Below are 22,352 nucleotides of genomic sequence, written 5' to 3' on the forward strand. Positions count from 1 at the left end.
TTGCAACTTTGTCGGTACTTTCTCAACAATTGTATGAACTTTTGTATGTTTTTATGCTAAAGTTTGAAATTTTGGACCTTTAATTGAATGATTGTATGGAAGTTTTTGAAATTGTTGTTTGAAGATGTAAACTATTGTTAATATTATGATATGGTATGGCATACTTGGTAAAGATTCATTTGTTTGCTTTACTACTTTATCATTATTCACACTTTGATTTGATCCATTCGAGTGGTTGATGTTATCGACACGGATAATTACATGGATCGTATTCTAAACCAAATTAGTAACTTTATACTAGTTTTTGAAATAATGTAATTCATATTTGACGTGCTAATTATTTATACTGATGGTTAAAGTTTTGAAGCAGAAGTGTTTTAGGTAGACCATAATTATCAATCTCTTTTAGTGTTATTCATGTTTTGCATGTATACTTCAAAAGTATTGTTGACATCAACATACCAAGGTCCCAAGATTGACATTTGGTCTGCTGGGGTCACTTTACCTAATTATTGTAAGAAGTCCAGTGGCGGATCTAGAGAATTTTCTTACAGTGGTCGGGAAATTTTATGGTCGGTACTAACACAACTGTCGGGTCGAATCGGGTCATATATATAAAAAAAAGATTACCAAACAAAATATTAGATAACAAATATATTAAAGTTGTTCTCTACGAGTTTTCATTTTTTAAAATCTAACAATTACATCATCTACTTTAACATTGACAAACAAGTCTTTCTCAATATAACAAATACAACTGTCGCTTAAAATTTTCATCACCCATTCGATTACGCAAATCGGACTTCGCATACTTCATCGCCAAAAAGGATCTTTCAATGGTTGCGGTTGCAACGGTTAATACGAGAGCTAACTTTAATAAACGATACACCAATGCAAATGAATGGTGTTTCTTTGTTTGAACCATCAATTGAACAATTTGCTAAACCATTCAAGTTTTTAAAATCGTTTATCTCCTTTCAAATTATCGATGTATGTCGCAAGTTCACCGGGAGTCTTCTTTTATCACTTTCATCAAAATCATATGGGTACAACTCGACTAATCGTAAAATTTTTGGAATTGAAAATGCCCGAAAATTATCACAAGGAGTCAAACAACTCAACAAAACAAGTAAGTCGGATGTTACCTCGTTAAAACGGTCCCCAAACTCTTGGATTTGCAAATCTAGAACCGCATTGAAGCAATCATACTCATAATAGTGGCGATTTTTCATGTTTGTTTTTTTTTTCTTGACGTGTATGTTAATGTAGTCATCACCGATCGAAAGGACGAAGTAAGGCATCAGAGACGGTCAAACAAATAAATTTTAGAAGTTAGAACTGGATTTTGGGCTAAAAATTGAGTAGGGTTTGAATTGGATTTTGGGCTTAAAAGTTAGATTAGATATTTGACTAATGGACTTGTTAATATTAAAGTCAAATTTAATAGAAAAATTGTTTATATAACGTTTATATAATTATATTTATAAAATTGTCATTGTATTTTTTGTTAGGGTTAGTCTCAAAATCTCATGGAAGTCGTCTTAAAATTATACAGGGTACGGCTTCAAAGTTTCACAGGGATCGGTACCAAAATTTTATAGGGGTCGGTCGGGAATTTTTCGGTATATTAACACTAAAAAGAAATTCACAGGGGACGGGGGACATCCCTCCCTTATAAGTGGCTACGCCAACCCTCTTTGTTGGTGAATCTGAAGAGTGAGTTCCTCCATCACTTTTTCATTTGACAACTTTATTTATTTCTCACCATCTAAAGTTTAATTTATTTGAATAATTGATGACCAGGAACATCAAAGAGATTGCGAAATTAAGGTTTTAGAGAAGCAGAGGTTAAAGAGGTAAAGGCTTAGTTTCGAGTCACAGACCGTCAACTCAAAGATTTAAGCGTCATTGCACATTTTCACTATGTTGTCCAAATTGTCATTGGAGTTCATTTTATTATGTATCAAGATTTAAGCGTGTAACTTGAATTGAATTGCATATACAAAAATTACAGTATATATTTTTATCAAGCGTCACAAGACTCCGATATTGGCTACCTAGGTCACCCTTGCATTAGCCCGTTCTTTCTATAATGCATCATGAAAACCTACAACTATAAAGTTGCATCAATCATGCTTTTGTTTTTTTTAAGTTTCAATGTTGCATGGCATATAATATATTTTGATCAACTTTATCACTATTAACAAGTGATACATTATAATATATCTCCCCATCAATACAAAACTATATCCGTTTGTGATTGCGCGTGTCTTCAAACAATAATACTTTTAATGATTCCTACATAGCAAATTAGAATACTATGTTGTTATCTCCGTGCACGATGCACGAAAGTAATGGATGCCACGCCACTTGAATTCCATTTGATCGTTATCAAATGTCAACAAATTACAAGATTAATACTATGTTGTTACCTCCGTGCGCGATGCATGAAAGCAACGGATGCCACGCCACTAGAATTCCATTTGTGTTAAATCATCGTTATCAAATGCCCACAAATTAGAATATTTGATGATCATACGCGACTGAAAAAATTTATGTTTCATAAACTTATCATAACTAGAATTTATAATATAAACCTAGGGGTGCAATTGAGCAGAGCCTAGGCTCGACTCTTTTTGAGTTTTTTTCCCCTAAAGACCGAGCTCGGCTCAAGCTTGACTCATTTATTATTTGTTAACTAGTTTATATATGTTTTTATATATTTTGAGAAACCATAAACGAGCATAAGCTAGGCTCGAGCTTACGCCTTACCTTAAACGAGCAAAGGCTCAACTTAAGCGCATATGTAGAGTATGAAAATTAATATACAAAAATACAAAAGAGGTAAAACATAAAAAAACACAAGGCCTCTCATAGAAATTTCGAGTTTGAACTCTGAAGAGGTATGTACCCGCCTCAACACCGAGCAAGGCAGGTCAACCCACAAGATAAAGACATTATGAAGGCACAAAGCCAAAACCTATGCGCATGGCGCATACAAAACATGCTCAGGCATCATATGCCCAGGCACACATATGCTCGCGCATCACATATGCGCGCGGCGCATCAGCGCGCGGCGCATATCACATGCCCGTGCATATCACATCTGCCCAGGCACACATATGCTCGCGCATCACATATGCGCGCAGCGCATCAGCGCGCGGCGCATATCACATGCTCGTGCATATCACATCTGCGCATGAAATATCTGCGCGTGAGAATAAAGAGAAGACCTCGCGCATCCTCATGGTGGGCGCATATCATACGTGCACATAATCAACCTCGTCCTTATCCAAATCAGGATTAGGGCAACCTTGATTGTGCACATCAGACAACCTTCCAGAAGGCATCTTTTTAAGGAGTAAGAATATGCTGATGTTGACAGCTGCCAAATGAAAGGTCGACAACTCAGCATGACACATGTGTTACCACGTGATTACAACCAACGAGAAAGCGCCAGGTGTCCCAGAGGACACGTGGCGCAGTACGATTGGAGGAGGCCAAAAAGGTTGAGCCAAATCAATGGAAACCCTAGCACTATAAATACAGCATCAACTCCACTTTGATGACAGATTCATACTCAATCATTGACAGTTACAGGCAGTGATATCACATTCAATCATATTGAATTACATTCACTCACAGTCAGTTACATACAAACACACAGTCTCACAATCAGAGGGTATTGAGCAATTAAGCAATACTCTGGAGATTCTCTCACACACATTATCATCTTCTCCACAATATACTGATTCTCACGCCGGAGGGTTACCCCAAAGAGGACCCCTCTGTCCCTTTCTGAGGGGTAAGTAACGGCGCTGTTCATTTTGTAGGTGGAAGAACACTGATCCAGAAGAACCATCGGTGAAATAATATAATCACACCCGAGGAAAGTAGATCTGCTACCAGTGAGTAGATCCACGTTTCTTCATTGGCGCCATCCACTGTTACAAACGGCAATCAGATCTCATCAGATCTATAAAAAAAAAAAATCAATCACCATGGTTTCTGGCGTTCGTAACGTTGATCAAGCTCTGGAGGATATTGAACGTGAGGGTGTTAACGACGGACAGCAGGTTCTGAGGGTTCCGCGTGATTCTACGCGTACCACCAGCAACCGTCCCTTCGTCACAACCCCTCACGGCCAGACTGAAACTCCTCCAGACGATCTCACGTTACAAAATATGGCCGGCGCGAAACTGAAAGGACCAATGGGTCCAGAAGAAGAAACAAATGATCCGAATGAATGGCTCATAAACGAGCAGCGGCGTCTGATGGAAAAGTACAATGAAATGGTCAAGCAGAAGAAGCTAGCCGACCAAACACAAAGGCAAGCTTTTGATAAGCAGACTACAAAAAGGCCGCGCGCGCCGGAAGAAGGACATTCTGTTCACACTGCACACACTGAGTTCAGTGATGAAGAAGTGCATAGCATGAGGAAGACGCGGGATACTCATGCAGGAGGCTCACAGCTCCGCGCGCCTGTGAACATGGCGCCTGGAGCCAGAGCCGATCTGGATCTGCACATGCCGTACAGCCCACCAGTCAGAGGGCAAGTGGACGTAACCACACCCTACAGACCAGCCATCTTGGTAAAACACTCAAAGCTTACTGCGCGCATCGCGCAGGCTCCCATCCAGCACAAGACCAAGATGCCAAGTGGTCTGGGCAAATATGATGGCACAACAGATCCAGATGACTTTTTGCAAGGTTTCTATAACACGGGAAACCTAGAGAGCTGGACGATGCCAACATGGTGTCATATGTTTGCTCGCTGCCTCACGGGCGCAGCGCGGGTATGGTTCGAGAGCTTGCCGACAGGGCAAATTGATGGGTTCGAGGAACTATTAGAAAAGTTCCAAGCCCACTTCGTACAGCAGCGCAGGCACACGCGCGATCCTGATGACATCATGCACTGCATACGCAGGAATGATGAAACGATTGAAGATTACATCACTCGTTTCAATCAGGAGTCCCTGGCAATCGGGGGTATAACTGAGCAGCTCCTGCGCGTGGCCTTTATACAAGGCGCGCGCAGTGATCAACTCCGCCGAGCTCTCGTAAGCAAAGATGGTATGCCCACCACTTGGGCAAAACTAATGGAAGCATCGCGAGTCTTCGCGAGAAATGAAAAACAGATTGCCCAAGATAGGGCAAGAGAAAGAGCGCATCAGGCTGAATCACCGCGCAGCAAAGAGAAGAGGGCCAAACAGAACTCTGTATGGTCCAGGTTGCAGCCAACAAATTTTTCTTCCGCAGAAAAGCAGGCGCAACCAAGCTCACCCCAGCCCCAAAAAGAAGTTCGTAATCGCGGGGAGGGTGACAAGAGGGAGGGCGGCAGAGACCCAAGCAGACCTCTGCCAAGAATATGGACGCCCCTCACTAAAACACCTTCACAGGTGTTAAGTACTGAGAATGTCCAATTCAAGCCCCCCAAGCAACTACACTACAAGGGACCGCAAAACAGTGGCAAATATTGTGAATTTCACAGGTCCCCGGGCCACAACACCGACGCATGCCATCATTTAAAGGATGCGATCGAGAAGGATGTAAAGTCAGGCAGGCTGGCTCACTTGGTGAAAAACCAAAGAATAGAAGATGAGCAACCGGAAGGAGCCTCTGCCAGCAAGAAATACAAAAGAATCTGTGTGGCTGAGGGGGGACGACAAGGGCAGACGTCAAAAAAGAGAAGCGCGCAAATCCACGGGGATTGGCGCGAGCAGCAAGTCATCTTCCCAAGAATCAGGGGAGGCCCTTCAATAAGCAGTCCTCTCGTCATCACCACACACATTGCTCATTACGAAGTGTCAAAAGTCCTGGTGGACACTGGAAGCGAATCTGACATTATGTATGAGCAATGTTTCAGAAAGCGCTTTCTCTGGCGCATTGTCTGCCATTGGAAGTTTGTCTTCATTGTCTGGGAAATGTTTTGCTTGTCTGAAACATTGCTCCTTTGAATGTTAGATTGGGAAATGTTTTGCTTGTCTGAAACATTGCTCCTTTGAATGTTAGATTCAAACTTCCAATGAAGACAAACTTCCAATGGCAGACAATGCGCCAGAGAAAGCGCTTTCTGAAACATTGCTCATACATAATGTCAGATTCGCTTCCAGTGTCCACCAGGACTTTTGACACTTCGTAATGAGCAATGTGTGTGGTGATGACGAGAGGACTGCTTATTGAAGGGCCTCCCCTGATTCTTGGGAAGATGACTTGCTGCTCGCGCCAATCCCCGTGGATTTGCGCGCTTCTCTTTTTTGACGTCTGCCCTTGTCGTCCCCCCTCAGCCACACAGATTCTTTTGTATTTCTTGCTGGCAGAGGCTCCTTCCGGTTGCTCATCTTCTATTCTTTGGTTTTTCACCAAGTGAGCCAGCCTGCCTGACTTTACATCCTTCTCGATCGCATCCTTTAAATGATGGCATGCGTCGGTGTTGTGGCCCGGGGACCTGTGAAATTCACAATATTTGCCACTGTTTTGCGGTCCCTTGTAGTGTAGTTGCTTGGGGGGCTTGAATTGGACATTCTCAGTACTTAACACCTGTGAAGGTGTTTTAGTGAGGGGCGTCCATATTCTTGGCAGAGGTCTGCTTGGGTCTCTGCCGCCCTCCCTCTTGTCACCCTCCCCGCGATTACGAACTTCTTTTTGGGGCTGGGGTGAGCTTGGTTGCGCCTGCTTTTCTGCGGAAGAAAAATTTGTTGGCTGCAACCTGGACCATACAGAGTTCTGTTTGGCCCTCTTCTCTTTGCTGCGCGGTGATTCAGCCTGATGCGCTCTTTCTCTTGCCCTATCTTGGGCAATCTGTTTTTCATTTCTCGCGAAGACTCGCGATGCTTCAATTAGTTTTGCCCAAGTGGTGGGCATACCATCTTTGCTTACGAGAGCTCGGCGGAGTTGATCACTGCGCGCGCCTTGTATAAAGGCTTATACCCCCGATTGCCAGGGACTCCTGATTGAAACGAGTGATGTAATCTTCAATCGTTTCATCATTCCTGCGTATGCAGTGCATGATGTCATCAGGATCGCGCGTGTGCCTGCGCTGCTGTACGAAGTGGGCTTGGAACTTTTCTAATAGTTCCTCGAACCCATCAATTTGCCCTGTCGGCAAGCTCTCGAACCATACCCGCGCTGCGCCCGTGAGGCAGCGAGCAAACATATGACACCATGTTGGCATCGTCCAGCTCTCTAGGTTTCCCGTGTTATAGAAACCTTGCAAAAAGTCATCTGGATCTGTTGTGCCATCATATTTGCCCAGACCACTTGGCATCTTGGTCTTGTGCTGGATGGGAGCCTGCGCGATGCGCGCAGTAAACTTTGAGTGTTTTACCAAGATGGCTGGTCTGTAGGGTGTGGTTACGTCCACTTGCCCTCTGACTGGTGGGCTGTACGGCATGTGCAGATCCAGATCGGCTCTGGCTCCAGGCGCCATGTTCACAGGCGCGCGGAGCTGTGAGCCTCCTGCATGAGTATCCCGCGTCTTCCTCATGCTATGCACTTCTTCATCACTGAACTCAGTGTGTGCAGTGTGAACAGAATGTCCTTCTTCCGGCGCGCGCGGCCTTTTTGTAGTCTGCTTATCAAAAGCTTGCCTTTGTGTTTGGTCGGCTAGCTTCTTCTGCTTGACCATTTCATTGTACTTTTCCATCAGACGCCGCTCCTCGTTTATGAGCCATTCATTCGGATCATTTGTTTCTTCTTCTGGACCCATTGGTCCTTTCAGTTTCGCGCCGGCCATATTTTGTAACGTGAGATCGTCTGGAGGAGTTTCAGTCTGGCCGTGAGGGGTTGTGACGAAGGGACGGTTGCTGGTGGTACGCGTAGAATCACGCGGAACCCTCAGAACCTGCTGTCCGTCGTTAACACCCTCACGTTCAATATCCTCCAGAGCTTGATCAACGTTACGAAAGCCAGAAACCATGGTGATTGATTTTTTTTTTTTTATAGATCTGATGAGATCTGATTGCCGTTTGTAACAGTGGATGGCGCCAATGAAGAAACGTGGATCTACTCACTGGTAGCAGATCTACTTTCCTCGGGTGTGATTATACTATTTCACCGATGGTTCTTCTGGATCAGTGTTCTTCCACCTACAAAATGAACAGCGCCGTTACTTACCCCTCAGAAAGGGACAGAGGGGTCCTCTTTGGGGTAACCCTCCGGCGTGAGAATCAGTATATTGTGGAGAAGATGATAATGTGTGTGAGAGAATCTCCAGAGTATTGCTTAATGGCTCAATACCCTCTGATTGTGAGACTGTGTGTTTGTATGTAACTGACTGTGAGTGAATGTAATTCAATATGATTGAATGTGATATCACTGCCTGTAACTGTCAATGATTGAGTATGAATCTGTCATCAAAGTGGAGTTGATGCTGTATTTATAGTGCTAGGGTTTCCATTGATTTGGCTCAACCTTGTTGGCCTCCTCCAATCGTACTGCGCCACGTGTCCTCTGGGACACCTGGCGCTTTCTCGTTGGTTGTAATCACGTGGTAACACATGTGTCACGCTGAGTTGTCGACCTTTCATTTGGCAGCTGTCAACATCAGCATATTCTTACTCCTTAAAAAGATGCCTTCTGGAAGGTTGTCTGATGTGCACAATCAAGGTTGCCCTAATCCTGATTTGGATAAGGACGAGGCTGATTATGTGCACGTATGATATGCGCCCACCCTGAGGATGCGCGAGGTCTTCTCTTTATTCTCACGCGCAGATATTTCATGCGCAGATGTGATATGCACGAGCATGTGATATGCGCCGCGCGCTGATGCGCTGCGCGCATATGTGATGCGCGAGCATATGTGTGCCTGGGCAGATGTGATATGCACGGGCATGTGATATGCGCCGCGCGCTGATGCGCCGCGCGCATATGTGATGCGCGAGCATATGTGTGCCTGGGCATATGATGCCTGAGCATGTTTTGTATGCGCCATGCGCATAGGTTTTGGCTTTGTGCCTTCATAATGTCTTTATCTTGTGGGTTGACCCGCCTTGCTCGGTGTTGAGGCGGGTACATACCTCTTCAAACTCAATAACTAAAACAAATTAATTTTTGAGACTCCGGTTCGGCTCGTGTTCGAAAAGGCTAGGCACGGTTTGATATTTCCGGCTTTCAGCCATCTTCTAAATTCTTCCCTCCCTCCCTCCAAACACAGATAAAGTGACCGGCGATCTCTCTCCACCGGCGAAACAATCTCAACCGTCTATCAAATCCATCGCATCAACAACACTGCTTCGATTAATTATCTTCTTCATTAACCATGGCCGTGGATGCAGACTTCGCATCACTTTTAAACAATTTGAAACTCGAAGATCCATGGCTTCCACCTAGACCTTGGGAATCCATACCTACCGAAAGCGGACTCTCCGCCACCTCACCTTCTCCTCCTTCTACTTCTATTTCTACTTCTAGCCTCCTCTATGACACGTCATCGGTTTCTGTAAGCTTCCAGTTCATTTTCTAATTTGCATTTGCCTCGATTATTATATCTTAATTGACCTAATTTTATATTCAGTTGCAATGCTGCTGCATATGTTAGGTTTATGATTTATACAAGCATACTGTATAGTGAATTAGTGAGGTTAGCAATGAATGCTCTGCTAGGGTTAGATATAGATATATAATATAGGAATTGAAACTGATGCCGTGCCATTGAGGCGCCTAGAAGTATAAGAGGAGCGAGATGTTGAAGTGTCCGAGAGTCTGCTTTCGGTAGGTATAGATTCATTCCAAAGGTCTAGGTGGAAGATCCACCTAGACCTTGGGATTCGGGAACATATACCTACCGAAAGTGGACTCTCTGTTGCTTCAACATCTCACTCCTCTCATACTTCTAGACGCCTCTATGACACACCATCAGTTTCTGTAAGCTTCCGGTTAGTTTTTGAATTTGCAATTGACTTGATTATTTAGTGATTGACTGTGTTTGGTTTATGATCGATTCAAGCATTCCACTTATTGAAATTGTTCTAAACTGTATAGTGTTTCATATATATACTTAACCACAGGAAGCCAGTTTAGTGAGGTTAGCAATGAATGCTCTGATAGGGTTAGAGATGTCTGTTATAAGGATTAAAACTGATGACGTGTCATAGAGGCGTCTAGAAGTATGAGAGGAGCGGAATGTTGAAGTGGCTGAGAGTCCATGGATCTTCAACCTAGACCTTGGAATTCGGGAACACATAACTACCCAAAGTGGATTCTGCGTCACTTCAACATCTCGCTCTCTCATACTTCTAGACACCTCTATGACATGCATCAGTTTCTGTTAGATTCTATTTAATTTTCATGCCTAGATCAGCACTTTAAACTTGCAATTAACTCCATTATTTCTTAATTGACCTATTTTCATATGTTAGGTTTAAAGTACTAAAAGAGGTAGGGGCATCAGAGTTGTGGCAGAAGTTGCATCTGCCCCTAGCTCTTTTAATAGTGTTTCTAACCAAGTTAATTCAGGCATTGTGTCGGCTAGGGTCTTGTATGCTGATTCTGTAGATGACCAAAGTAGAAACTCTTGAGCGTGTTTAATTGATGGTGTAAATGTATAACTGTTATTAGGGCTTTATAATACATAATACTACCACTAGCATTTTGTTAATTACATTGTGTCTAATACATATCTTAATAATACACTCAATACAGGAGGCTAGTTTAGTGAGATTAGCAATGAATGCTCTACAAGGTTTAGAGTCATCTCTTATAAGTATTGAGAAACTATGTGCAATATTCAATTATGATCCAACAGACAGAACATTTCACAGAATACCTAATATGTGGACCAAATCTGTAAGCACGCTTGCTCTTGGGAAGATACTTAGAACCCTAGGATGCATGGGATGTGGAGTTTTCTTTCTCTATAAGTTTGTTAATCATTTTGCGAATCTGATTCCCACTGATGCCAATGCTGAGTCAGCAGCAAGCAATTATCCTCCATACAGTCTGGTTAACCAGGCTTTTGCAGTTGCTGTTAATGATGTTTTGGAAGGCTACATTGCTGCATTGGATACTTTATACGCTTCTGTTCGTTTAAGACGGTTTTCGAGTATTGGTAACGTGTCAAGTGGCTGTCTTTCAAGTGTTGGCCACTCTGAAGTTACTTTGTTGGAGGTTTATCTTCATACCAAAGAATTAAGGAACCAAATTGAGGTTATTGGAAGCATATGCAATGTGCATGGTTTAGCTAATTGCTTCTTGGTTTCACCCCTTGAGGAGTTAGTTACTCAAACAAAGTTTACTGAGTTTCCTAGAGGCGGAAATCTTCTTACTTTTTTATATAAGGAGCTCCAGGTCAGCATTACTTAAAATCATTTTCTCATATTGCATGTATAAGTCATATGATTTTGTGACATGTTTTATTTGATGTGAACATATCAGGTTGCTGATCCAGCACATTCTGCTATACTTAGAACCCTATTTATCCGTTCTTGTGAACCGTATTTTGACTTTGTTAGATCTTGGATTTTCAAGGCCAGAATTATTGATCCTTTTAATGAGTTTATAGTGGCAGAGGCTGAAAGTAACACAGTCACCATTAGGGTAAATACTGAGCTATATTTTCTCTATTTTTTCCATTCAGACGTTATATATTGAAAATATGGTATTTTAATGTTAGCTTTTTTCATTCCAGGAGGAAGATGGAGTTTTTGTTCCTTGTTTTTTGAGAGAATTCTTGATTCCACTTTTTAGGGCTGGTCAGCAACTTCAAGTATTAATAAAACTGCTAGAGTTTTCTGATGGTGTTGGCAGTTGGAACCGGACATATGAGGATTTTCTTCCTTATTGGAGTAGCATGTCAAGCTCTCGTCTGTCACATGCATTTCATATGGATTTTAGTAAGGACGGAATTGAAATGATGGTGGTTAAAAGGGGTGATTATTACAAAATCATGATGGAAAAACTCGAAAATCGTTTGCCAAACCTAGAATTCAAACATCATCAGGTGATTTCATCAAAAGCCACACTTATTCTTATAATGATTCATAAGTTGTTAGTCAACTGTTTCGTTGACCTTTGTCTTTTAATTTACTGATTACCTGGATATAATGGTTTAGCAGGTAATTACATACTCTGCATTACCAACTTCTGGTAGAGGAAGTCTCAAAAGTTCATCTTTAGCAAAGAATATGAATCAAAATTTGTAAGATCTTTCTTCTTATGTATCGATACAGGGAAAAATGACACTGGTTATTAAGTTATTCTAGATGACAAAGATTTCATAATTTTGCAACTTCTTTCAAAAATTTTCTAAAATCTTGATCATCTTTCTGACTCGCAGGCCTCTAGATACAGCTGAGTGTGATGGATCAAGCATGGAGGATGAATATTCTTATCTTGAGGATTCGTTGGATTCATCTGAATGTTCATCTATTGAAAACTATGGTGAAGAGGAGAAGACGGATGTCTTTTTTCATGATCCAGATGCTTTAGAGAAAATGTACCTGTCTGCTTTAGAAATTAATCCAGACACCAACAATATTCAGTTAAAAAACCCTTCTCAAGATGGAAGTCCGTTCACTATGGTAACCGAATCTGATGAACCATCAAATAATGCTGAGTCACCTGGTTATGCAACGAGTTGGAGAAGCTTGGAACCATGTGAGATTGAACATGCTAACCTAATTCTGGGAACAAACAAACTTCGGGAAAGATGTGCCAAAGTCAAACTTCCTTCTTTTGACTTTGAGTCGGTTAAGAATCCACTTACTGAATGTGAAGATAGGTTAGGCAGTTATTACAGAGCTACTATTGCTGATACTGTTAGTAATTACAACAATAAAGATCATGTTGATGATGCAATCACTGTAAAAAAGAAGACATTCCACAAACAGGCATCTTTCGGTCCGAAAAGTAACCACCAAGAACAAGAATCATTACAGAATGCGTCTGGTGGTGGTTGTTGGGAAAGTCTCCTTAACAATAACAATGATTATAATAATAATAATAATAATAATATCCACCCTGGCGAGCATAAGAATGGTGTGTCGACAGTTATTGAGATACCGTTGGATTTCGTTCTGGAGAAATGCTTGTTGGAAGAGATTCAGTTACAGTATCCTTAATTTTATACGGTCCGCATATTAGAAGTTTTATAAACTAGATATATTTGATGTGTATCCTTAATTAATGTAATCAGATATATGTATGTCAGTAAATTAACAATTAAGCTACTTGAAGAAGGTTTCTCTTTGGAACAACATTTGCTGGCTTTGAGGCGGTACCACATGATGGAATCTACTGACTGGGCAGATTTGTTTATCGTTTCACTCTGGCAACATGTAATTATATTCTTACTTGGTTTCTTCATGAAGACTTGATGCTTTATACGATTATTTATTTATTCTATACTAATTTTTATATCTTTTTTTCAGAAATGGTATGCAGCTGAGGCAGATAAAAGGATATCTGAAATTCAGGGCCTTCTAGAACTTTCCGTTCAGAGATCTTCGTGTGAAAAAGACCATTATAAGGATCGTTTATTCATGTACATGAAAGAACAAGACTCCTCATCTCTTCCTAGTTTGTCAACCGGTATATTTGATATTCATACAACTTCATTTCTTGCTTTATTTAAAATTTCACATTCTAAAATCAGATATTGAGCGGTTAATATATGGTATAATGACAGGTATACAGTCATTCAACGGTTTAGGTCTCGGTTACAGAGTAGATTGGCCAGTGAGCATTGTTTTGACACCTGTCGCATTGAAGATATATGCTCAAATTTTCAGTTTTTTGATACAAGTCAAACTTGCATCATCTTCTTTGACTGAAGTTTGGTGCTCATTTAAGGTATTTAACTGCAGAATTTTTAAGCCGTATATATTAGCCACAGTTATAACCTATAATATTATCTAATATGCTTTGTTTATATACAGGAATCCATCCATTTCACCAACCAGGACCGTTCTTCTAACGTACATAAATCAAAGTCGCGCAATTTCAATGTCATGGTCAAACTGAGGTATTATAATAGAACTTACCAAATTATCCTATTATATATGAAATGTTAGGTTTTGATTTCTGCAAGAAACACATATAAAGCTAACTTTCAAGATAATTACATATTTTGTGGTCTGATAATGATCATAACACCATGTTTCAGGCACCAGATTTTTCATTTCGTATCAACATTGCAGCAATATGTTCAGTCTCAGTTATCACATGTATCATGGTGCAGATTTCTACAGCCTCTCAAGCACAAGGTTTGAAATAATCTTCACACTAAATTTAACTTTCGTAATTGTATCTATATAATTTTTTTACTTTTTAAATCAACATTATTGTTCATGACTCAAAGGTGAATTATGATCTTTGTTCCGTCAGGTTAAGGATTTGACCGATCTTGACTTTGTGCATATGGATTATCTCAAGGATTCACAGTCCATGTAAGTTCTCTCTTGCTGTTTTATGTTAATATTATTTTATAGGTACATCACGGGCTTGTTTATAGATATTTGTTTCTATTTTGTTTGCAGATGTTTCTTATCGAACGACATGAAGCAAATAGCCGACATTATTCGAAGTATTTTGCAATGTGCATTGGACTTCAGATCTGTTGCCAGACTAAACGAAGATCTGGATGTCTCTCAGGTCACATTTACACTGTCTATATACTTTTTTTTTCTTCATATTTTTTAATATTAATTTAACCAACTTTTTTTTCCTTTTTTATTTTCTGATGCAGGTTCTTACCATCAAACAAACATTTAACCAGAATATGAAACAACTGTATGCATGTTATCTCAACTCTCCTAAAAATGTAGAATTTAGTCTTCCACGGTTCTGGGAGTATCTAGATTACAATCACTATTACTCTGACGTCATCAACGAAGAACTGGGCCATCGTATTTTCTCCGTCTAAACACACGTGGCACTGGGCTTGTTAGGATCTTTTGTGTGGCCAATCTTGGTCTAGTGTGTATTTTTGTGAGTTGTATTACTTCAAGAATTATTAAACATTTATAAGCAAGAAATGAAGAATGTATTTATTGTAGGCTGCTGTCACAGATACTCCACCCCTTATAAAGATGATACCTATGGCATAACACATCACTGTCATATTAGTCAAATTCAGTAAAATTATACCGGTCGTAAAAGGTTATACAAGTACTTTGCTAATTGCCTTAAACGATTTGTGTAACACCTTGTATAAAACCTTTTTATTATTATTGTTATTCTATGCGCCCGTATAACATCTTTTACATATTGTACAAACCATAATCTTACTCGGTCAATATGAGATGTACAAAATGTTATATGCCTTAAATAACATGTTAGTGGTGTATGGATAGTACGTCAGAGGTAAGTGTAATGTTGTAAACGAACCGAACATTCAGCGGAAAATTTGTTTGTGTTTGCTCGATTTAAATAAATGAACGAATACGAACAAAGATCATGTTCGCTCAATCACGTTCAATTTGGTTTGTAACATTTTTAATGACTTTTTTAAATAATATCATATAGATTTAAGTAATGATATACACTATAAAAATTGTATATATGAATATTATGTGATTAATTTATATGCAAACTAACTGAAGAAACACAGATCCAATCCCCGGGTATGGGTCCTGGATCTAATGAGTCCACAAGATAGGATATGATAATTACAACCAAGATATGAGTACAACCTCCCAAAGTCTAGTGACCGGAACATGCAAAATAGACACCGTGAGTCTCGTTACAGGAAGGACAAGAGGGGGGATCTTCCTGTAACCACCCTCCGGCGTGGGAATCAGTAACGTTCGTAATGGAGAAAGTACTAAAGTATATAGACTAAGTGCAGTCAGAATATAGGTGAGTGGATGAATACCTCATACCGGTTGACAAGGTATTTATAGCCGAAGGATGATGGAAGATGATTGGGGCAGCTGTCCTCTTCTAGAAGACCTTTGATAACCGCCTAAACACGTGTCCTCTTGTAATAGGTTGAGCTATACGTCTCATGTGCACGAGCGTAACAACTTGGACGCGTGTCGCCAAATGATAGGACGAATCGCACCCTGGTCATGTGCACGGTTATAACAACATGGCTAGGTGTCCTTTGCTCATTGGCTAATATGTCACGTATTCCCCAAGTAAGAATCATGATCTTTCTTCTAGAGAGTACTTGAGTGGTGACAGCTGTCCCGCTGGCATTGTCCTCCAGTTGTTTTATGCGGACAGATGTCTTGTCCTGCGGATGACTTTTGAGGATGCCCGGATGCTTCCGCGCGTGTTATGAGGACGTTCCTCCTCTATCGTGATATGCGGGTGATCCATATGTCCCGCGGGTGGCTTATAAGAACATTATCTGTGACCCGCGGATGATACTTAAAGGTATTTGGGTTTTTTTGGTACCCTAACTCTACACTAACATCAATACGAATGTTTCAAAACAAACTTGGTATCCGGACCAAAGAGGAGTTCATGTTCGTGTTAATGTTAGTTGTTCGTGAACCGTTTTGTTAGTGTAATCTAATTAATTTTTTAATAAATAATAATAAAAAAATACAGATGTTGACAATTGGGTGTTCGTTAGCTATTAACCCAATCGTACATTCTGGAACCTACTACCCAATTTCCCTCTTGAAACCACCCACTATAAATACGGTCGCATCATTTCCTTTCTTCCCCAATAAGTCACCTAACAATAATAATAATAATAAATAATATCACAAACCAAAAATATCTTCAACCAACCAAACAAACAAACAAACAAACCCTTGGCTTCCAATGGAATCATTCTCATCGTTCTTCGATTCGCAAACGGCTTCTCGCAACAGCTGGAGTTACGATTCTCTTAAGAACTTCCGTCAGATCTCGCCACGTGTCCAAACTCATCTCAAACAGGTTCGTGTATTTTGCCCTAATTATTCATTTTTTTGCAGTTTTTTGTGCTATTGATTGTGTAATCTGTGTAGGTATTGATTTTGGAATGAATTGTTGAATTAGTTACTACGTGATGTTAGGGTTTCTAGACTTGTTAAATTAATTTATACATGTTCGCTGGATATCATGTCGTATGAACTGTTATTAGAGTCTAATATTGAGTTAGTTAGTTACTTATATGGTTAATAGTGATGATTGTAATGGGATCATTCAAGAGAATACAAATCTATAACAATTTATTTAAGTTTTTGTTCTTTTTTTAGTTTGTATAATCATTAGCTGCAATAATCTGCAAGTTAATCGCAACAGCGATCTGCTACTGATTAGTTTTAGGAATAAACTACTATTGTAGTCTAACATTGTAGCCTAACGATATTGAGTTAGTTGCATTGGATCAGTTAGTTAGTTATATGGTTAATAGTGGTGCTTAACTGTTGTAAATAATTGGTGGTTGTAATGGATCATTGAAGAGAATATAGTAACACTTTCGTATATCGCATGTTCTGCACTTTATGGTAGTTGGATGTTAGGGTTTCTGAAGAAGGATAAATTCATGTAGTTGATGAACCGAAAAGGATGCTATATTTTACAAATAAATTAATATTTGATTCTAATTATGTTGAGGTGGTTGCATTGGATAAGTTATAAGTTAGTTAGGGTTAATAGTGGTAATTAACTAGTAAAAATAAGTGGTGATTGAAATGAATCATTTAAGTGAATACAATTGATTGCACTTTTATATGGGTTAGTTAGTTTAGTTAGTTAGTTAGCTAGGATTTATGTTGTACTTAACTAGTAAAAATAAGTGGAGATTGTAATGAATCATTCAAGAGAAGAGTCAGAATACAATTTATTACACTATCATATCTCACATTTTAAGGTGTCGTTTGCCTCTGTTTTGCTAAATCAAACACTTCTCTTTAGATCAATAACGTTCTAACCAATTTTTTTTATTTTTTTTCTTTCTTTTTTAATTTGTGTAATCACCAGACACCAGCAGCAACGATCTGCTATTGATTAGTCTTTTTTAATAAAAATCTGTTTTTATTGAGAAAGAAAAGAGGAATAGTTACAATATGAGTTACAATATGAAATCAGAAACAGGATTAGAAGCAACAAATCTGAACATGTTAGAAGTTGTTCAGAATAGTCACGTTGTATGCAGCGCATGAGCAGCAATGTCAATGAATTAGAAGTCTATTTAAATACGGCTTTATATGTGAAGCATACAACTCATAAGCTTCAATATACCAGCGTACGGCTTTCTCGTCCAATATCCACAACAAAATCAACATTGATAGCTTTTTTAGTATAAATTAGTTTGTGTCCATTGTTCAAATTTGAGAAATGTGTTGATGTGAGATATGGATATTAGAAGCAGGATCATAAGTTCGACGCCGCTGATTGCAACAATTTATTTTAACACCGTCACCATCAAAATAGCAATGGAAATGGAAGTGCAACAAGTAACCGGTAAGCAGATCTGAGCTTGTTATTTTGATGTTGAAAGTGTGAAAATGATTTGTTGTTCTCAAAGCTGTTGATCTTCTGATCCTGATAATTCACGTTTTCTTTCTTAGACTTGATCAAACAATACAAACAGATCTGTACAAAAACAATTAATCAATGGAGATTTCATGTGGATTATTGTTTGTGCAAGAAACAGTGCGCTAGCCTATTAAAGTGTGAAGATGTTTGCTTCAGGCCTCGTGATTCGTTGACATTGTTGCTCATACGCTCAAGATAATATATTTATTCTAATTTAAGTGAAGTTGATTCAGTTTTCATGTGCACAAAGTTGTTGATCTTCTGATATGTGCAGATTTGCTGAAATGATTTCACAAATTCTGTCTTCAATACTAAATTGAATTATAGCTATTAATAAGTATTTCCCTATAATGTATTGCAGGTTTATCTTTCTCTATGTTGTGCCCTCGTGGCATCAGCTGGGGGTGCTTATCTTCACATTCTATGGAACATTGGTGGTCTCCTGACCACTTTTGCAACCTTAGGATGCATGGCATGGTTACTCGCCACTCCTCCATATGAAGAGGTTAGTTTAGATTCCTCCACTTCATATTATCTTCTTCATTATTATACTTCATATGTTTTGAATTCTTTAAATATCATATCTTTGACATTACAGCAAAAAAGAGTTTCACTTTTGATGGCTTCAGCCCTTTTCCAAGGAGCATCTATTGGTCCCTTAATTGAGTTGGCCATTGATTTTGAACCAAGGTATGCTATGCTGAATCATACATTTATATACGTTTCTGCTGGTTAGGTGAACGGTTATTTATGTAAAATTTTGTTGGTTTTGCAGCGTTTTAGTGAGCACGTTCATGGGAACTGCGATTGCATTTGCTTGTTTCTCAGGAGCTGCCATGTTGGCGAGACGTAGAGAGTACCTTTATTTAGGTGGCCTTTTGTCATCTGGTGTCTCAATTCTCTTCTGGTTGCATTTCGCTTCATCCATCTTTGGTGGTTCTGTTGCTATGTTCCAATTTGAGGTAACAAAAACCTAATCTTTTCTTTTAAGAGGGTTATTAATTGTGTATTGTATTACAACTCAACACTAATTGTTTTTTGATTTACTTTTCAGTTGTATTTTGGGCTTCTGGTGTTTGTTGGATACATGGTGGTTGATACACAGGAGATTATTGAGAGAGCACGCCTTGGAGATTTGGACTATGTGAAGCATGCACTCACTCTCTTTAGCGACTTCGTTGCCGTCTTCGTTCGTATCCTTATTATCATGGTAAGCTTATGCATATGTTTATCTTGATGTGTTTTTTCACCCTCGACTCGTTACAGGCAAACTGAAGTGGTTATTAATACATTATCGTGTGTAATGCAGTTGAAAAATTCGGCTGAAAGGGAAGAGAAAAAGAAGAAGAGGAGGGGTTAGGCTCACGGTCACGAATGATAACAATGGTAGTTATGATAATAATGTCATATAGCTTTCTTTGACATGTCCTTAGGTACATAAACTTGTGTGCGTATGTTCTGTTTCAATTGGAGACTATATACGAGTTTGAATTTTGGTTAAGTACAATTGATGTGCCAAATGCCAATTGTTGTCTTATGAAATGACTTCATTAAATAACAATTTAGGCATGTAAATGATCTTTTTTATTTTTGTTCGTTCAGCTATAATGGGAAAAACAAACAGATACAGATATCAAACGTGTGGATTTTCTTGTTGGTGTTTGTTTGCTAAGAAAGTAGGGTTGTTTCTGTTTGTTTATGTGATCTGTTATTTAAACGAATATAAATGAACGCTAATTAAAACCAAGCATATGATTTGAATCATATATAACCAAAACAATTGAAAATACGAATTAAGAAACTTACATGAGTGAACATAACGAATATAAATGAGTAGACTTTTTGTTAGTTCAACCAGTGTTTTAAAAACCGGTTACACCGGATTTCGTACAGTACGGCGGTATTTTGGATCCGGTATTTTTGATCGGTTTGCTAGAACATCGTACCGGCGGTTTTTGCCCAAAATACCGGTTTTTACCGGCAAACCGGTTTTAAGCCCGAGAAATTTTTGATATTTTCGGCCCATATTTTTTCAAAATTACTTTTAACCCAATAATTAACATTCAAACGTGTAAACTTTAAAACTATTTTTTAAAATTGAGTGCTTTTGCATTACTTTTTTAGTATGGATTAACTTTTAGATTATTTTTTGTTATAGAAATCATTTTGTTTGGGTTATCTTTGAATTAAAGTTACATTTATAGTAAATTATAAGGTAAACTATTCAAACGGTTGAACCTCCCGGTATAATCCGGTTCAACCGGTTGTACCATTTTTTTTGCCCAATCCGGTACAAGTAAAATATCGGTTTTTAAAACATTGAGTTCAACTAAAGTAACTTCTTTTAAGTTTTTAACCCAACCTCCATTATGAATTAGAAGGTTCAAGAATTCTCGCTTTCGCTAACCCAAGCTCTTGTCAAAACGACTTTTCGGTAGTGTTCTGCATGCTAACCTTCTCTCGACCCAGAGGTTCAACGGTTTCGGGTTGGGTTTCTTTAGGGTTTCGCTTTTTTGATTTCTTTTTTTTTTCTCGTGGGTTTGGGTTGTGTTTCCGGCACCACCTCTTGAACGTCATCGGTATGAAGGGTTTGAGTTGAAATGCCTTGTCATTGGGGGTATTCGTTATACTTGATCCATTCGTCAAAAGCTAAAGCCGCACCTTGCGTTATCTCCGGGGTAAAGTTGGGATCCATTTTGGGTTAAAATGTATTTGAAATTAGTTGAAATAAGAGTAAAATGGTAAAAATATGTTGAAATAGGTTAATGGAATTAATATATATATTAAATAAGTTTTTTAAAATTTCGGATCGTTGCAACGTCAAAAAGCAAGGGAGATGGGTTGCTGACGTGACTGAGAGACCTCGGTGGGCTCAAGTCACGCGTGACCGGTAAATGGGGGAGGGGGGTTTCAGTGAGGGGTGGTACCATGTGGCTGCCACCTATGACTAGTGGGGGTTGTCCATTGATAATGGAACAAGCTTTTATAATTAAGTAGATAACTAGGTAGCAACGCTTGGACTTAATGGCATTAGCATTCTAGTTTATCAAACTGTGTGGTGCAATTGCGAGTCGAAGTGAATTCGATGATACAACAACGAAAGTAAACCAAAACATAAGTTTGTTAATTCCTGAATACAAAAAATTAGCATAATAAAAAGCATGTTGCGGTGGCGAACCGACGCAAATTCGGTCGGTATCAGATATGGCTCCAAAACTAAAGCAAAAGGTAAGTTTGCCCACACCCACATACAAATTAACATATTAAAAAAAGCACGGTGAACAAAAAAACCGCACTTTCCGGCTACGAATCGATGTGAATACAATTGGAATGGACGGTGTCGGTACTGAATTGTGAAAAAACAAAATGTTTCAAATAGAAATTGTTATTAAAAAATAAATCGGCCAACTAGGTGCCAGCAGGAGGACCAACAAGAACCTTGCGACACCAAACTTCTCACCTTTTATCGATATATAGAATTTAATATATTATCTTTTTATTAAATTTTATTACTTTAAACCCAATTATAACATTCGGTTATTACAAATTTTGCCATATGTTTATGCAACTTGCCATATGACTACTTGAAGAGGTTATGGTCCGAAAATACATATGACCATGTCTCACCAACATGCAACAAAATTTGTTAATGCAATTAGAATTGAAGTAGTGGACAACTTATAAGTTGGAACAGCTACTAAGACGATGAAAAGGTAAAACATGTAGCTTTCCTTTGACCCACACAAACAACAAGACCGACCATTTGTGCTTTTAAGATTTAGTATAAACACAAATCAAAAAGGGTGCTTGAATTTGATGAGGAATGATGTAAGTGAAGAAAATAAATGACATGTTATGGGTATTGGGTAGTGGAGAATCCTTTTGACTTGAGGGTGGTTTTAAGAAAATATAAAAAGTCTTCTCTAAAAAGTAAG

General features: G+C 39.1%; 2 protein-coding genes across 2 annotated transcripts; both read left to right on the forward strand.

Annotated features, from left to right (window-relative positions):
* Positions 1–9,141: 9,141 nt before the first annotated feature.
* On the forward strand, positions 9,142–14,982 carry LOC143615862 (uncharacterized). The gene is made up of 14 exons (XM_077088869.1): positions 9,142–9,864; positions 10,642–11,286; positions 11,374–11,535; positions 11,627–11,938; positions 12,054–12,136; positions 12,275–13,048; positions 13,133–13,274; positions 13,368–13,527; positions 13,625–13,788; positions 13,875–13,960; positions 14,102–14,201; positions 14,323–14,384; positions 14,475–14,589; positions 14,684–14,982. Exons 2-14 carry the CDS (start codon positions 10,666–10,668, stop codon positions 14,858–14,860), a joined length of 2,958 nt encoding a protein of 985 aa, XP_076944984.1. The 5' UTR covers positions 9,142–9,864; positions 10,642–10,665; the 3' UTR covers positions 14,861–14,982.
* A 1,637-nt stretch (positions 14,983–16,619) lies between these two features.
* Positions 16,620–20,002, forward strand: LOC143615861 (bax inhibitor 1-like). The gene is made up of 6 exons (XM_077088868.1): positions 16,620–16,830; positions 18,779–18,922; positions 19,016–19,107; positions 19,193–19,379; positions 19,472–19,627; positions 19,727–20,002. Exons 1-6 carry the CDS (start codon positions 16,714–16,716, stop codon positions 19,775–19,777), a joined length of 747 nt encoding a protein of 248 aa, XP_076944983.1. The 5' UTR covers positions 16,620–16,713; the 3' UTR covers positions 19,778–20,002.
* Positions 20,003–22,352: the final 2,350 nt, after the last annotated feature.

Source organism: Bidens hawaiensis, unplaced genomic scaffold, assembly GCF_021521415.1.
Source record: "Bidens hawaiensis isolate Kalapana, Puna unplaced genomic scaffold, B.hawaiensis_p1.1 tig00044768_1, whole genome shotgun sequence".
Lineage (NCBI taxonomy): Eukaryota > Viridiplantae > Streptophyta > Magnoliopsida > Asterales > Asteraceae > Bidens > Bidens hawaiensis.

Bases quoted from the DNA above. Each gene is read 5' to 3' on its own strand.
- LOC143615862 (XM_077088869.1), top strand. From the start codon at position 10,666: ATGAATGCTCTACAAGGTTTAGAGTCATCTCTTATAAGTATTGAGAAA. The intron at 12,137-12,274 runs GTAAGATCTTTC...TCTGACTCGCAG, and splicing joins AAGAATATGAATCAAAATTT to GCCTCTAGATACAGCTGAGT. The intron at 13,275-13,367 runs GTAATTATATTC...TCTTTTTTTCAG, and splicing joins TCGTTTCACTCTGGCAACAT to AAATGGTATGCAGCTGAGGC.
- LOC143615861 (XM_077088868.1), top strand. From the start codon at position 16,714: ATGGAATCATTCTCATCGTTCTTCGATTCGCAAACGGCTTCTCGCAAC. The intron at 18,923-19,015 runs GTTAGTTTAGAT...TTGACATTACAG, and splicing joins CCACTCCTCCATATGAAGAG to CAAAAAAGAGTTTCACTTTT. The intron at 19,380-19,471 runs GTAACAAAAACC...TTTACTTTTCAG, and splicing joins TTGCTATGTTCCAATTTGAG to TTGTATTTTGGGCTTCTGGT.